The sequence below is a fragment of the Chiloscyllium plagiosum genome, unplaced genomic scaffold (assembly GCF_037043375.1).
Source record: "Chiloscyllium plagiosum isolate Xiang-an unplaced genomic scaffold, Cpla_swu_hap1 HiC_scaffold_14, whole genome shotgun sequence".
Taxonomy (NCBI): Eukaryota; Metazoa; Chordata; class Chondrichthyes; order Orectolobiformes; family Hemiscylliidae; genus Chiloscyllium; species Chiloscyllium plagiosum.
This window is the reverse complement of record NW_028270152.1, coordinates 1184511-1201441: the sequence shown is the minus strand read 5'-3', so window position 1 is coordinate 1201441 and position 16931 is coordinate 1184511. Positions and strand designations below refer to the sequence as shown.

At 41.7% G+C, this 16931-nt stretch overlaps 1 protein-coding gene across 3 annotated transcripts in view; it reads right to left on the bottom strand.

Annotated features, from left to right (window-relative positions):
* Window positions 1-1563: 1563 nt before the first annotated feature.
* Window positions 1564-16931, bottom strand: part of qrich1 (glutamine-rich 1) — a 72426-nt gene continuing 57058 nt past the window's right edge. For all 3 annotated transcript variants that reach the window (XM_043708423.2, XM_043708420.2, XM_043708424.2), the window contains exons 9-10: window positions 4496-4586; window positions 1564-2371 (exon numbers count right to left, since the gene is read on the bottom strand). In XM_043708423.2, coding sequence (XP_043564358.2) covers window positions 2182-2371; window positions 4496-4586 — 281 coding nt within the window. In that variant the 3' untranslated portion in view covers window positions 1564-2181. The remainder of the gene's footprint in view (window positions 2372-4495; window positions 4587-16931) is intronic.

Sequence of the window (16931 nt, the reverse complement as noted above, 5' to 3'; positions counted from 1 at the left end):
CATTTATACAGAAGAGAGAGGCAGATGTAAATAGCCATTGCTTTGTCCCAGTTAGGGCTGATTGCTCAGGGAATATGCTGTTACAAGAGCAGCTCCTTTATCAAATAACCTCAATTTAAAAAACAGTTTGAGCTAGCCTATCATCCTCCAAAATACAATGTGCAGAACCATAATTCTTTTTAAAGCTGAAAGCACCACTTTCTTAAAAAACCTTATATTTGATTTAGAGACTTATTTTCACAAAACATGAATGAAAATTACATTGCTGTGAATTAACAGCATTAATTTAGTCAGCAGAGGGGGGGCAGGAGAGAGGCAGGTTAAAGAAACACTCATGGAACAGTACGTTGGAAATATGTTCCACAGATCCAATCAGGGTACCAGTAAGACCTCTGTGCCTCACTGCAGCACAGCACATGTTTCCTGGTAATAAGTACACTAGTTGTGTAGATCCTGACTCCCTGATTGGCAATCACCATCCACTCTGGTAATGTAGATGCTCAGGAAGCATCAGAAGGCACTCAGATTGCCAGATTGAAGGGGAACCAGCAGGGATACCCCTAACCTCTCAGAGCTCTTAATCTGATGCACATACCCAAACTAATTGACAGAAGGTGTTGCTGGATAGGTACAGTATTACTATAGATGACCAAATCTTACATTTAAGTATTAAAACCATAATCTAAATTGTTGCCTTGCTTGACTAAACAAACTTGCCTTCTGCTAGAATCTGAGCATGCAGTGATTCCAAGAACAAAACAACTAAGAAAAACAAGATTTCAGCTCCATATTAAAGCATTCAATCTAAAGCGTGTTTTTCAGAACATAAACTGAAACGTGGATCATATAGCATTCAGTATTTCCAAAATACTCTAATGCCTAAAACTAGATCAGATAAGCCTTGTTTTAGTTCAAACCACTAAAGAACATCATGACAGTTTGTTTCCTACATTGAGTTATGTTCAACAAGATCAGTTTCACAGTATTGGCAGATAAAGATCGCAATTTAACTTTACAACCCTGTACAGAATTGGGAAACAGCAAATTTGGGATCATGTGACACTCGAAATATTGCAATATAGTAATAACAAATCATCTCCTTTCTAGCAAAAAAAGTATAAAATCAATTTTTTTCCCAAAATAAAGTCACTGTATCTTTACACCATGACTGTGATATTTAAGTATCACAATAAATACAGTACCAGGATTAATGCCAAATTACCAGGTCATAATGTTACAGCATCCTCAGGTATCAATAGTGCCTTAGCCTAAATATGGCAGTAATGAAGAGAAGCATCAAGTGGACTAAAAGTGATGATTGGAAAGTAGTGGAAATTATTTGACCTGACAAGTGACTTCATTTCACTTTGAAAAGTTTAGCAAACAGTATACTGCCAGCTGACTAATGAGTGTACTGTACACAGGAAACAAGTACAAGATGGCTCCTCCCTCTTCCCCAATGTGTGTACTTCATTTTGCGACAATGAAAATCTCTTTGCATAATCCTAGGCTGAAAGAGTTACTTGCTGTGTTGTACAGACTATTAGAACAGAAACACAGAGAAACAGAAAGGTCTCTTTATAATGGTACACGAGTATATTACAATAATTTCTCTGTGCACTGTGCCTGGAGTCAAGGCCTCTGCACAAGGCCAGATGTGTGAAATGTCTTCAGTTCTAGTCACTGTCTAAAAACATCATTTTTTTTTTTAAGTACTGAAAAACTTGTTAATTTTATAAACCTTCATCAGTTTCTCATTCGCCCTTTCATGTCCAATTCCTTTCAGTGGAGGCCCAGTCAAAGCCAGCAATTGGTAGAAATGTTATAACAAGCCTGTCTTACACCAATCACATGAGGTGTTCCCCGAGGGTTCTGACATTCCTTGCGACGGGAGTTCATGACAGGGTTTCCAGATGTCGACAGGATTTTCTGCATCCAACAAAATGCTGCTATGGGTTCAAAACAAAAAAAAACAAATTGCCCACTGAGAAAAGTAATTGCCAGATTCCTTGTATCTGGTATTGAAACCCGATTAAACTATATTATCTGCAGATACACATCTGATGATATTTTCCTGAAACTTCCAAAAGACTCTGTTGAAGCTGCACTAATCTGTGGCAGATGAATCTGTGTTGCCGCAGTACACAAGGTGCATTTAGTTCCTTGGTTTACATCCAGGGTTTAGTGCAGGTTCGCAGCAGCTATGGCAAAAGCTTCCTGGATTTCCCGCACTGTCAGAATCCGAGTCAACATTTGTTCCATGTGCTCCTTATTGATGGGTTGGGTGGAGTACCAGATCGGGCTGTTTGGGGCCACCACAGGCTCAGGCGTCAGGTAAAAGGTGTCATTTCTGCCCTTCACACTCTGGGGACTAAACAAACATTTTTGCTGGTTATTTGGGAAAAACAGAATTCTTCCCACATCTCTCAACACAAACCTTCCTCCTAGGTTACTGCACTACTGCATTCTATGCAATAAGAGCTTTTCCTCAGTGGAGTCAAAGTACAAAAAATAGATTTACAAGTGTAGTGCCAGAAAGGGGAGATCATAAGTATCAAGATTAGGGGATAAAATGGTAGTGTATGGCGGTGTCACTGGCGTAGTTATCCAGGAGCCAAGGCTAATGTTCTCATGAGAGAAAGTGAGGGCTGCAGATGCTGGAGATCAGAGCTGAAAATGTGTGGTTGGAAAAGCGCAGCAGGTCAGGCAGCATCCAAGGAGCAGGAGAATCGACGTTTCGGGTCCTGAAGAAGGACTCATGCCCGAAACATCGATTCTCCTGCTCCTTGGATGCTGCCTGACCTGCTGCGCTTTTCCAGCAACACATTTTCAGCTCAGTAATGTTCTCATGACATGGGTTCAAATGGCACAGAGCTAAGTATGTATTCAATAAAAGATCCAGATAAAAAGCTAACCTAAAGGCAACAATTAAAAAACCCATTTGATTTTCATGCCCTTTCGGGAAGGAAATACACCATCAACCTGGTTTGGCCGAAATGTGACTCCAATCTGTGGTCGGCTCTTAGCTGTCCTTTGGAATGGGGAGGGATGGACAATAAAGGCTACCCCAGCCAGTGATACCCTCACCTGATGAACAAATATTTAAAAAAATTGATCAGTAAGTTCAGTAAATGTGAGCGTTAGATGAAATGGGGGAAGAGAGAGGTTTTTCTTTTTTGCGGCTGTATTGTTTTCCTAACTCCATTCACAGATCAGTGGGGGCAGGAGCAAACCAAGGCCCAAGAGCTGTAAGATATGAAGGGGTAAACTCCAAAACACCAGAGATAAATAAAAATCAGACAATAGCGAAAGAGACTAAAGTTAAAAGGGAGTATCTTTAACGTTAAGTAATTAGAAAATTTAGCAACTGAGACCAAGTAAATTCAAATTTTAGTCAGAGTCATACACAAAAGGTTGTAAATATCTGGATTACTCCCAATGCCACTTGCTAGTGACTATAAAATAGGAGAAAAGGGCAGCTGAATGAATGGCTCAAGAGTTGGTGCAGGAGAGGGGCTTTGAGATTCCTGAATCACTGGGACAGTTTCTGGAGGTGGTGGAACCTGTATAAGCAGGATGGTCTGCACCGGATCCAGAATGGGACCAACATCATTGTGGGTGGGTTTGGTCATGCTGCTGGAAGAATTTAAACAAGTTCAGCAGGGGCAGGGGACACTGTTAGTACAATCGATACTCAGAGTACTTTAGTAAAGAACCAAGGCAGAGGGAATCCAACCATGTTGAGTTTCCAGGAAGCAAGGCAAGGCTTGATGGCCTCTATTTTGATAGTAGGAATATTAGAAGACAGACAGATGAGTTAAGGGTGTGGACTGACAAATGAAGCTTCAATGTTGTCGTCATGACAGAGACGTGGTTGAGGGAGGGGCAGCACTGACAAATCAACATTCTGAGGTATTGGATCTTCAGGCTGGACAGGGGAGGCTATAAAAGGGGATGCTACTTAAGGGATGATGGTAGAAAAGTAATGGCAAAAGTAAGAGCGCATGGGTGAACTGCAATAATTGTTCATTCCTGTCTGGTGCAAATAAAACTGCAGTTCTACTTCAGACATCACTAATTTGTGGAAGGACACATTTGAGACATCTGTACCTGTATGAGCTAGCAGGTTTATCACCTGAGCCAGCCAGACTCTAGTCATATGAGAGTAATCCTTATACTCTAGTAAAGAGAGTAATCCAGGAGAGTAATCCTCATACTCCAATATAGCAACAGCAAGGGTCACTTCTTCAATTACTGGGTTTCACTACACTTACCCAGATATTGGATTGGTAAAAGAATATTTATTAGTGATGAAATATTCATTTATTGGACTGATTTGCGATACCAAACAAGGAATGATAGAAGGCCAGAAGAATAACAGGACAGATTAATAGATCTGATCCAATTTAAAGTCACAAGCAGCAATAAGCATTGGATTGTGGCAACTTACAGAAAACATATCCTGAAACATTAATCAGAATGCAAATATTCTCACCATTTAAAGAGGTAGAAGTCATAGAGTTTGATGGGACACCGCAATGGGTTTTCTGGATTCTCTGACTGCTCTGCATACATATCGTCTGTAACTGAAACAATTGGAAACAAGATATTGCAGATTACACATTACTAGAGTCACAGAAATGTAGCACAGGTGACCATGTAACTCAGTCTGTGCCTGCTCCTCCTAGTTAGTCCCATTCCCCTGCACTTTTGCCATCACCTTGCAACTGTTCCAAGTTTTTTCCAATTCCATTTTAGCTTGCATCTGCAACTATCAGGTAATGGATTCCAAACCTAATCTCCCAGTGTATAGAAGCTTTTAGTTGAAAATGTGTTGCTGGAAAAGCACAGCAGGTCAGGCAGCATCCAAGGAGCAGGAGAATCGACGTTCCGGGCATGAGCCCTTCTTCAGGAAACATCAGGACATGTTCCTGAAGGGCTCATGCTCGAAACGTCAATTCTCCTGCTCCTTGGATGCTGCACTTTTCCAGCAACACATTTTCAGCTCTGATCTCCAACATCTGCAGTCCTCACTTTCTCCTATAGAAGTTTTTACTCAGACTCAGTCATACAGCATAGAAACCAGACTCTTCGGTCCAACGGGTCTGCACCGACCAGACATCCCAATCCGACCAAGTCCCATTTGCCAGTATTTGGCCCAAATCCCTCTAAACCCTTCCTATTCATATGCCCATCAAGATGACTTTTAAATGTTGTAATTGTATCAGCCTTTACCACTTCCTCATTCCATAGACGCACCACCCTCAGTATCAAAATGTCACCCCTTCGTTCCCCTCTCACCTTAAACCTATGCCCTCTAGTTTTGGACTCCCCCACCCTAGGAAAAAAGACCCTTGTCTATTCACGAAATCTGTGTTCTCATTATTTTACAAACCTCTATAAAGGTCACCCCCTCAGCCTCCGTCGCACCAGGGAAAAAAAAAAAGCTCCAGCCTACTCAGCCTCTCTCTATAGCTCATATCCTCCAATCGTGGCAAAATTCTTGTAAATCCTTTCTGCACCCTCTCTTGTTTAACAGTATCTTTCCTGTAGAAGGGTGACAAGAATTGTCTGCAGTATTCCAGAAGTGGTCTCACCGATGTCCTGTACAGTTGCAACATGACATCCCAACTCCTATACTCAATGTTCTGACCAATGAAGGCAAACATGCCAACACCTTCTTCACCACCCTGTCCAATTGTGATCCCACTTTCAGGAACTATGCTCTTGGTATGTTGCCACTAGTTCTTTTATCTATCACCTTTAATAGGTGACCCCTAATTAGTAACCCAATCGCTACTGAGAAATAGCTTCACTATTTAGTTTATTTAACCATGAGATTTTACATAGCTCTATCAAGCCTGCTGTCTGATTGCAGCCAGAGTTCAGTGGGTGGCACTCCCACCTCAAGTCACAAGATTTGGTTAAAGTCTCACACTTGGTCTCGAGCTGAGTTTTTAGCTGGCGTGCTCAGATGGAAGTAAAATATCCCTGGGCAATAATTCAAAAGTTCAGGGTGCTATGTATCTGGCCATCTATTTCTTGGAGGTGTATGTATCCTTTAAAGTTTTCCATGGTTTAGAGCAGTGATTCTCAACTGTTTTTGGGCCAAGGCCCCCCTAGGAATTCTTAGCTTCCAGGGCCTCTCTTTCAAACATGAATAAAACATGAACAGATAGACAAAATCATTTATTATTGAACACCAGGAAAACACGAACATTTCGACATACCAGACAAAACTTTTTAAAAAATGACTATGAAATTAAACATCCATCAGGCCTAATGCGATCCTGGAGCTTGGTGCTTTTCTGCAAGTTTCATGATATCGGTCTCCAAATTAGGTTAGGCTTAGGTATTTCATTGGTTCAGTTACCAGGGCCTCCATAAACCCTTGGGGCTCTCCTTCCCCTTCAGTCTGTGGCCCCCTTCAAATGTACTAGGGCACCTAACAGGGTCATATGGCCCCTGTTCAGAATGGCTGGATTAGAGCATGCACCCTCTAGTCTAGTGAGTTTGGTAGAGTGAACAAGAATTTCTGCATCCCTGTAAACATCTACACATTATAATAGGTTCTGCATTACTGTAAAAACTGTTGGGAAGACCTGGCCATTGGTGTCTCATAAGATCCTACTTGACTCGCTCTTTAAATCCTCAGATCACCACCATAGCAGGTGGTGCTATTGCCCTCAATCAGCTATTAATCTTTTCAGATCCAACACTGGGAACATCTCAATCTCCTAGTCAACATTCATTCTTCAATGAACATCACCAAAGATTTTCTAAGCTGGCTGAGATTTATTCTCCCAAATTTCTGCCACATATCTATCTGCTGTGAAGTGCTTTGTGATGTCTTGAAGTTGCAAAATGTTCTCTATAAATGCAAGTCTCTTGCCATTCTCTACAATTAACAGACCACCAATAGTTTCCCAACTCTGGAAGCAGAGATAGGTGATCTGTTGTGGTTACATTCTAACAAATTTCTTCTGTAATCTGTCCAGAGTCCTTCAGTCCCCAGTGCCATATCTACTTCTGGGCATAGTATTTTAAGTAGCTAAACTTGTTGCAAACAATGTATATACTAGAATAGAAGTCAATGTAAAAGTTGACCCCTTTTTTTGGCCAAAAATTCTGGAATTTTCACATTAAAAATTGATTTCATTTAAATGCCTACCCTAGTTATAAAGTCAGAGTCATAGACATGTACAGCACAGGAACAGACCCTTTGGTCAAACTCATCCATGCTGACCTGATGTCCTAACCTAATCTAGTCCCATTTGCCAACACTTGGCCCATACCCCTCTTAAAATCTCTTCCTATTCATATACGCCATCCTGTTGCCTTTTAAATGCTGTAATTGTACCAGCCTCCACCACTTCCTCTGGCAGCTCTTTCCATACATGCACCACCCTCTGCGTGAAAAAGTTGCCCCATAGGTCTCTTTATATCTTCCTCTCTCACTCTAAACTTATGTCCTCTAGTTCTGGACTCTCCCATCCCAGAGAAAAGACCTTGTCTATTTATCCTATGATTTTATAAACCTCTAAGGTCACCCCCTCAGCCTCCGATGCTCCAGGGAAAACAGCCCCAGCCTATTCAACCTCTCCCCATAGCTCAAATCCTCCAACCCTGGCAACATCGTTATAAATCTATTCTGAACCCGTTCAAGTTTCACTGCATCTTTCAGATTGGAAGGAGACCAGAATTGCACCCAACATTCCAACAGTGGCCTAACCAATGTCCTGTACAGCCACAACATGTCCTCCAAACTCCTATACTCAATGGTTTGACTAATAAAGGAAAGCATCCCAAACACCTTCACTGTCCTATCTACCTGCGACTATTTTCAAGGAGCTATGAACCTGCACTCCAAGGTTTTTGTTCATCATCACTCCCTATGACCTTACCATCAACTGTACAAGTTCTGCTAAGATTTGCTTTTCCAAAATGCAGCACCTCACATTTATCTAAATTAAACTCTATCTGCCACTTCTCAGCCCATTGGCCCATCTGATCAAGATCATGTTATACTCTGAGGTAACCTTCTTTGCTGTCCATGACACTTCCAATTTTGGTGCCATCTGCAAACTTACTAACTACACCTCCTATGTTCACATCCAAATCATTTATATAAATGACAAAAAGCAGTGGACCCAGCACCGATCCTTATGGCATACCACAGGCCTCCAATCAAAAACAAACCTCCACCACCACCCTCTGTCTTCTACCTGTGAACCAGTTCTGTATCCAAACGGCTCATTCTCCCTCTATTCCATGAGATCTAAACTTGCGAACCAGTCTCCCATGAGGAACTTTGTCAAACACCTTACTGAAGTCCACACAGATCACGTCCACCACTCTGCCCTCAATAATCCTCTGTTACTTCTTTAAAAAACTCAATCAAGTTTGTGAGACATATTTTCCCACGCACAAAGTCATGCTGACTATCCCTAATCAGTCCTTGCCTTTCCAAATAAATGTAAATCCTGTCCCTCAGGATTCCCTCCAACAACTTGCCCACCACCGATGTCAGGCTCACTGGTCTATAATTCCCTGGCCTTTCCTTACCTCCTTTCTTAAATAGGAGTACCACGTTAGCCAACCTCCAGTTATCTGTCACCTCACTTCTGACTATCGATGATACAAATATCTCAGCAAGGGGCAAGCTATCACTTCCCTAGCTTCCCACATAACTCTATGGTACACCTGATCAGATCCTGGGGATTTGTCCACTTTTATACGTTTCAAGACATTCAGCACCTCCTCCTCTGTCATATGGACATTTTTCAAGATGTCACCATTTATTTCCCCACATTCTATGTCTTCCATGTCCTTTTCCACAGTAAATACTGATGCAAAATACACATTTAGTATTTCCCCTATCCCATGCAGCTCCACGCACAAGCCATCTTGCTGATCTTTGAGGGGCCCTATTCTCTCCTGAGTTACCCTTTTGTCCTTAATATATTTATAAAATCCCTTTGGATTCTCTTCAACCTTATTTGCCAAAGCTATCCCATGTCCCCTTTTTGCCCTCCTGATTTCCCTCTTAAGAATATTCCTACACCTTTATAGTCTAAAGATTCCTCAATCTCTCCTGGTTGTACTTGACATATACTTTTTTTTTAAAAAATCAAACCCTCAATTTCTTTTGTCATCTAGCATTCCCTATACCTACTAGCCTTTCCTTTCATCCTAACAGGAATAGTGTGTCTTTGGACTCATCGCATTTCTGAAGGCTTCCCATTTTCCAGCCGTCCCTTTCCCTGCGAACATCTGTCCCCAATACCGACAAAATTAGCTTTCCTCCAATTTAGAACTTTAACTTTTAGATCTGGTCTCTCCTTTTCCATCACTATTTTAAAACTAATACAATTATGGACGCTGGCCCCAAAGTGCTCCCCCATTGACACCTCAGTCACCTGCCCTGCCTTATTTCTGAAGAGTAGGTCAAGTTTTGCACCTTCTCTAGTAGGAATATCTACATATCGAATCAGAAAATTTTCTTGTACACATACGTTCCTCTCCATGACAGTCCCAATCTATGTTTGGGAAGTTAAAACCGCCTACCGTAACCACTCTGTTATTCTTACAGATAACTGAAATCACCTTACAAATTTGTTTCTCAATTTCCCGTTGACTATTACGCATCTATAATACAATCCCAATCAGGAGATCATTCCTTTCTTATTTTTCAGTTCCACACAAATAACTTACCTGGATGTATCCCCAGGAATATCCTGCCAAGTACAGCAGTTCACAGATAATAGATCAATGTTTGTGAATCAAGGCATTATCCTATATATGATTTGGAGCTGCCAGTGCTGGACTGGGGTGTACAAATTTAAAAGTCACACCACACCAGGTTATAGTCCAACAGGTTTAATCAGAAGCACGAGCTTTCAGAGCGCCGCTCCTTCATTAATGTTGTATTTGTAACTTTGTACACCCCAGTCCAAAACCGGCATCTCCAAATCTTGACTACTATCGACATCACTAACCGCCGGCTTAAAGTGGAGAGGATCTACCAAGAAGATCGCTCATGTCGACACAGACATCATGTTTCTACAGAAATGCAGGCAAGCAGAAAAGACAATCACCTGAAGGAGCGGCGCTCAGAAACCCTAGTGCTTCCAATTAAACCTGTTGGACTATAACCTGGTGTTGTGATTTTTAAACTTTGTACACCCCAATCCAACATCGGCATCTCCAAATTACGACTACTATCGATACCACTAACTGCCAGCTTAAAGTGGAGAGGATCTCCAAGAAGATCGCTCATATCAACACAGGCATCAAGTTTCTCAGAAATGCAGGCAAGCAGACAACCACCTGATGAAGGAGCGGCGCTCCAAAAGCTAGTGCTTCCAATTAAACCTGTTGGACTGTAACCTGGTGTTGTGATTTTTAACTTTGTACATCCTATACATAAATGTTATGACGAGGAAATAATTTTTTTTGTGCTATTATGTGTTTTGATGTATAATTCATACCAATGTTAGGCTACGGATTTCTTAAGTTCATTCTTGAACGAGCACTATAATTAGTCTGATTAGTTTATTACACCATTTCCTATATTAGACCAAATGCATTTACTTCACTATGTAGCTGCTGACAATTTCTCAGTGATTGGTGAGACTGGCGAGAGTGAAACCTGATAATTTTTTTAAAATCAGAAATAAAAGCTTAAAATGTTAGTTTGAAAAACTAAAACAACATTAGAGGATAGAAAATGGAGGGAAATGGAAGAATGTAAGAAACTTTAAGATGCATCAGGTCAGTCAGGTAACAACCTTCCTTTGTGTGCCGCTCAGCTGAACTCAGTTCCCCATAGCACTCATGGAATTACTAATTCATTGTGCATAAATTTCTATCCTCAAAAGTAGTATTCATGTGATAGTCGATCCCGTAAACTTAACCTTTAAAAATTAGTCTAAAAATTTTGACTTTTACACGCGTATAAACGATGTGCTGTTTGGCCTCTGATGTATGGCACCTCAGTACAATTTTTAAAATTCATCCATGGGATGACGACATCACTGGGTAAGCCAGCATTTATTGCCCATCCCTAATAGCCCAGTGGGCAGTTAAGAGTCAACCATAGTGCTGTGGTTCTGGAGTCACATTTACACCAGACCGGGTAAGGATGGCAGTTTCCCCCTCGAAAAGGACATTAATGAACCAGGTGGGTTTTTTCTGACAAACAACAACAGAGTCATGGTCATCTATACACTCATAATTCCAGATACTTATTGAATTCAAATTCTACAATCCTGTGGCAGGATTTGAACCTAAAGCCCCAGATTAACAGTCCAGTGATAATACCACTAAGGTTGTTGTCTCCCCAGATGTTGTTGACTCACATCATCCTTCAGCCCTGTGGGGCTGCCAAGTGCAATAGCAAGTTTCTTGAAGGTGAAGGTGGGAGTGGTATAAAGGGAACAAAAAACCCTTTCACTCTCCTAGCAAGCTAAATTTCCAGTTTTGAAGATGCCAACGTTTGGAGATACTTCCACCTGCACAACTGTGCGTAAGTTACAAAAAGTATATGGATGGACTGAGTAGACAAACTGACAGCTGGGAGTTCCTTGTCTGAAATAACAAATTCATTTGCTTTGGGTCCAAGAAAAACAAATCAGAACATGTGCATAAATGTGATAAACCATGTATAGCAGAGTTTAAAAATCACACAACACCAGGTTATGGTCCAACAGGTTTAATTGGAAGCACACGGCACGGTGGCACAGTGTGACACCACATTTCCCGCCTCAGGCGACTGACTGTGTGGAGTTTGCACGTTCTCCCTGTGTCTGCGTGGGTTTCCTCCAGGTGCTCCGGTTTCCTCCCACAGTCCAAAGATGTGCAGGTCAGGTGAACTGGCCATGCTAAATTGCCCGTAGTGTTAGGTCAGGGGTAAATGTAGGGGTATGGGTGGGTTGCGCTTCGGCGTGGACTTGTTGGGCCGAAGGGCCTGTTTCCACACTAATGTTATCTAATGTAATAATCTAATCTCACACTAGCTTTCGGAGTGACGCTCCTTCATCAGGTGATTGTGATTCATCAATCACCTGATGAAGGAGCGTCGCTCCGAAAGCTAGTGGGCTTCCAATTAAACCTGTTGGACTATAACCTGGTGTTGTGTGATTTTTAACTTTGTACACCCCAGTCCAACACCGGCATCTCCGAATCATGTATAGCAGAGTTGCAAAGTGATTGAGACTTAAGTATTTGATGTTAGTGCACGAACAGAAGGAAATTAAGCAGGGTAATGAATGTTGGCGTTTGGTATGGGGGACTAGAAGTCAAAATGAATAAGCGCTGCATCAGTTGTACGGAGTCATAGTCGGGAATCTATCTGTAGGCTGTTCAGTTTGGGACACCACATTTCAAAGGATATATTGGTTATGGAAGAGGTAAAGCAGGCATACTAAATTGACCGGTTTAAAGGGTTACATTTACAGAGAAGTTTGCAGAAACATGGCGCGTGTTCTCAAACCTGGAACACTCAGGCCCATTGACCATTGCAGAGTGACTGCCGCTTGGTTTTTTTGAAGTGTCAGATCAAAGAGAGCAATGGCTTCACTTGTTGACCCTACATCACAACCTCCTAGTTCCTCCAAAAATCAATTCTCATAATCTCTCCCTCCCCACTGCCATTCGCTCAGATCCCAATGCTATATTTATTTATTTCATCTGCTTGGGACATCAGAAATACTGCATTGCCTGCAAGATGCTTTGGGAAATGAAATTACTTGTGTAATGTAAAAAATACTGCAGCCATTTTGCACACAACAAGCTTCCACAAATATTAACATGGTATTGATCAGATAAAATGCAATAATACTGAAAGGGGGAAAAATATTGGTTAAAATATACGGGACAGTCCCTCAGCTCTTTAAAAATCAAATCATGGGATCTTTTAGATCCAAATGGAGGATGCAGCAGCCTCAGCTTAACGACTTATCATTCAGAACCTCTGACAGTGCAGCAATCACTCAGCACTGCACTGGGATGCCAGCCTGAATTTTCCTGCTAAAATCCCTGGACTTGAACTTTCAGAGGCAAGTGTATGATGCACTAGGCTTCCCATAATGTCCATAGCAGCATTATATAATTAGAATCATTACAGGATAGGAGGCTGCCATTGATCAATCAAATCAACATCAGCGCTCTGTAGAATAATTCAGCAAATGCCAATGCCCTACAAGTTCCTTCTAAAACCATTAACTGTCTCCACTACCACGCTCCTAAAAGACGAGAGAGATCCAGGCACTGATAGGACTAGCACCAAATAAAGGATGGATTAAGAAAGTGTTAAAGAGAAGTTTTTAAAAGAGTGCCTTAAAGGTGGGAGGAAATTCCAGAAGATCAGGTTCAGGAAATGGCAGGCCTAATTACCATTAGTGGAATGATCAAATTTGGAGATACATATGGCCAGAATTAGAGTGGTAGGGCTGGAGGAAAGGACATTACATAGGCTGGGCATAGAAGATCATGCAAGATTTTACCAAAGAGGAAAGTTTTAAAATTGAGGTTTATTGTATAGGAAGGCAAACCACAGGGGTGAAGGAACAGTACAGAAAAGGCACAGTATAAAAGGAGGCTGTTTGACTCACAGTAGCTACGTCCACTCTTTTAAACTGAATACATTACCATTGCAAGGACTTCATATCCATTTATCCAAATCCCTTTGAAAGTTATTACTGAACCTGCTTCCACCATGCTTTCATATAATTCATTTATAAATCTACTACCACCACCACTTCCCCTACCATCACCTCCCTCCATTCTTGAAATCTGCACTCGTGTTTGGAATCTTCAGACTTGACTATTGTGATGTTCCTCTAGCCTACTTGCATCACCTGACCACCTTAATCTAAAAACAAGCCCACTGACTATTCTTTCTTCAATATTTATGCTAAAAGCATCAGTTAGCATGTGCGCTTGAACCAACATAATTGACTGTTCCAAGTCAATAGCTCATACAACACTGCCCTGGAAGGATGCTTGCTACATTTTTACACAAGAGAATGCAGAATTATACTGGAATGTCTTCAGTCTAGCATGCTTCTGCACGTTATTTGAATATTCGAAATCTAGTTTTGAACCTGAAACACATGAATAAAGTTCACTCTAAAATGCCATTTATAGGACAGCAGAAACATTTTGAAATTTTATTAAAATTAATAGTTGTCTAATGAGGAAAGGTTAGACAGTCTAGGCTTGTATCCCCTGGAGTAAGAGACAACTCAAAGTATAAGATCCTGAGGGGTCTCAGCAGAGTGAGATGAGATGACATTTCTTTCCCTCACAGGGTCATGAGTATTCAGAACTTTCTTCCTCAAAATGTAGTGGAAGCACATTAAAATGTGAACCCTTGCCCCTCATTCCAGCTCCTTAGCCATGTATTGATCTGCTGTATCCTCCTCATCCTCTCTCTAGCACATGGTACCAGGAGTAATTCAGATATTACTACTCTCAAGGACCTACTTTTTAATCTAATTTCCTATATTCTCTCTAAAGAACCTCATCGCTTTCTCTGCTCATGACTTTGGTACTAACATGTACAACGACCTCCAACTGGTCACTCTCCTCTTTCAGAATATTCTGCACCTGCTCAGGGACATCCTTAACCTTGGCACCAGGGAGGCAACACACTATTAAGATGTCTCGCTGACATCCACAGAAATGCCTGCCTCATCACAAGCAATCGCATCAAAACTGATATACCCCTCTATAGTAGAGCCATTCATGGTACCAGAAATCTAACTATCAGTGCTACATTCTGCTGAAAGGCCATAATCCCTCCAGTAACTAAATCAGCATACTAGTTTGCGATGGGGATAGCCACAGGAGACTCCAGCACTACCTGCGTACCTCTCCTATCTTTCCTAGTGGTAACCCAGCAATCTGACTTTCTTTCCTACCTTCCAGAAACTGCTATTCATCACATCCCCTGGCTCCTGTAAATTCCTTGTTGCCTCTAAATGCCACACCAACCAATCTATGCAATGCAATAGGATGTGCATCTAAACACACTTCCTGCAGACATGGTCTCCAGGAACACTGAAATGCTCTCTCAACACCCACAACCTATAGGAAGAATATATCACTAACAAAAGTCATCTCTGCCCTTTAAACAATCTATAAACCCAGAAAATACCTAACAAAAAAACAACACACTTTGCTCAAAAACTAATTTACTGCGCAAAACTAATTGCTCAAAACATTGCCCCGGCATAACTTAATACCTAACTTTCATATTTAAATTCAATCAAGAGACAGATCTCAATAGTACATTATAAAACCCATCATCTTACTCATTATTATAGATTTGCAAAAGAAAAAAATTATTGCTTAACACTAAATTGCCCTGAAAGGTAGTGATGATGAGGGACCTCTACATTACAATGATGTTGGAAAAGCACAGTAGGTCAGGCAGATTTTATCTCTCCACCCTGGAGGGTCCCTGCCTTCAGTCCTGATGAAGGGCTTTTGCCCGAAATCTTGATTCTCCCGCTCCTCGGATGCTGCCTTACCTGCTGTACTTTTCCAGCAACACTCTAATCTAGACTTTGATTTCCGGCATCTGCAGTCTCACTTTTGCCACCTTGATGAGGGACCTCCTTGAGCTAGAGCAGTCTTTTCAATGTGGATTGCAGTGCTGAGGGGAAAGTAGCACCAGGGTTTTGACCCTGTGCCAGGGTGAAAGGTTATCAGAGATAAATGGAGTAAATCTCATCCACCATAATCTTACTGGAAAGCAGATCAGGGTCAAGGGTCAGCTGGCCTATTCCTGCTCAGAATTCATACGTTTGAAAGATGGCAGAACCTAGATAATTCCCCTTCATATGAAGCATATTAAATAGTGTGCAGTTTCCATACCGGTCAGTGATGCAAAAGAAAGAAATTTTAATTCATACATGGGACATGTGCTTTGTTGTTGGCTGGGCCAGCATTTATTGTTCGTCCCTAGTTGCCCTTGAGGTGGTCGTGGCGAGCTGCATTCTTGAACCACCACAGCTGATGTGGTGCAGGTAGACCCACAATGCCGTTAGGGAATAAGTTCCAGGATAGTGACCCAGTGATACTAAAATGATTGGTAATATATTTCAAGGTTAGGAATGCAAGTGGCTTAGAGGGAAACTTTCAGAGGCCGGTTGGGGGAGGTTCCCATGTATTTGCTGCCATTGTCCTTCCAGATGGAAATAGTTGTGGGTTTGCCATCCAAGAAGCATCAATGAATTTCTGCAGTGCACACCGTTGCTACTGAGCACTGGTGGTTGAGGGTGTGAACGTTTGTGAATGTGGCACCTATCAAGGGGGCTGCTTTATCCCGGATGTTGATTGTTGCAGCAGCTGCACCATCCGGGCAAGTGGGAAGTATTCCATCAGACTCCAGACCGGTGCCTTGGAAATGGTGAGCAGGTTTTGTGAAATCACAATGTAGGCTACACGGTGACTATTAATCCAGAAAGTCTGGTTATGATCGGAGGGTCTGGGTTCAAATCTGCCATGGCAGATGGTAAAATTTTGACTCAATTAAAAATCTGGAAATAATAGTTCAATGAAAGCCCTGAAATCAAATGTTGATTGTCAGGAAAAACCCATCTGGTTCGCTACTATCCTTTAAGGAAGGGACTCTGCCATCCTTACCTGGCCTAGCCTACACTCCAGATGCACAACACTGTGGTTGAATCTTAACTGCCCTCTGGACAATTGGACATGGCCAATAAATGCTGGCCTAACCAGTGATGCCCACATGCCATGCATGAATATAAAGAAAATCCTCTGATATCCTCTCAAAGCCACTGTATTTACATCGCCAGTTCAGCTTCTAGAACATAGAACATTACTGCGCAGTACAGGCCCTTCAGCCCTCAATGTGGCGTCGACCTGTGGAACCAATCTGAAGCCTACTTATCTTACACTAT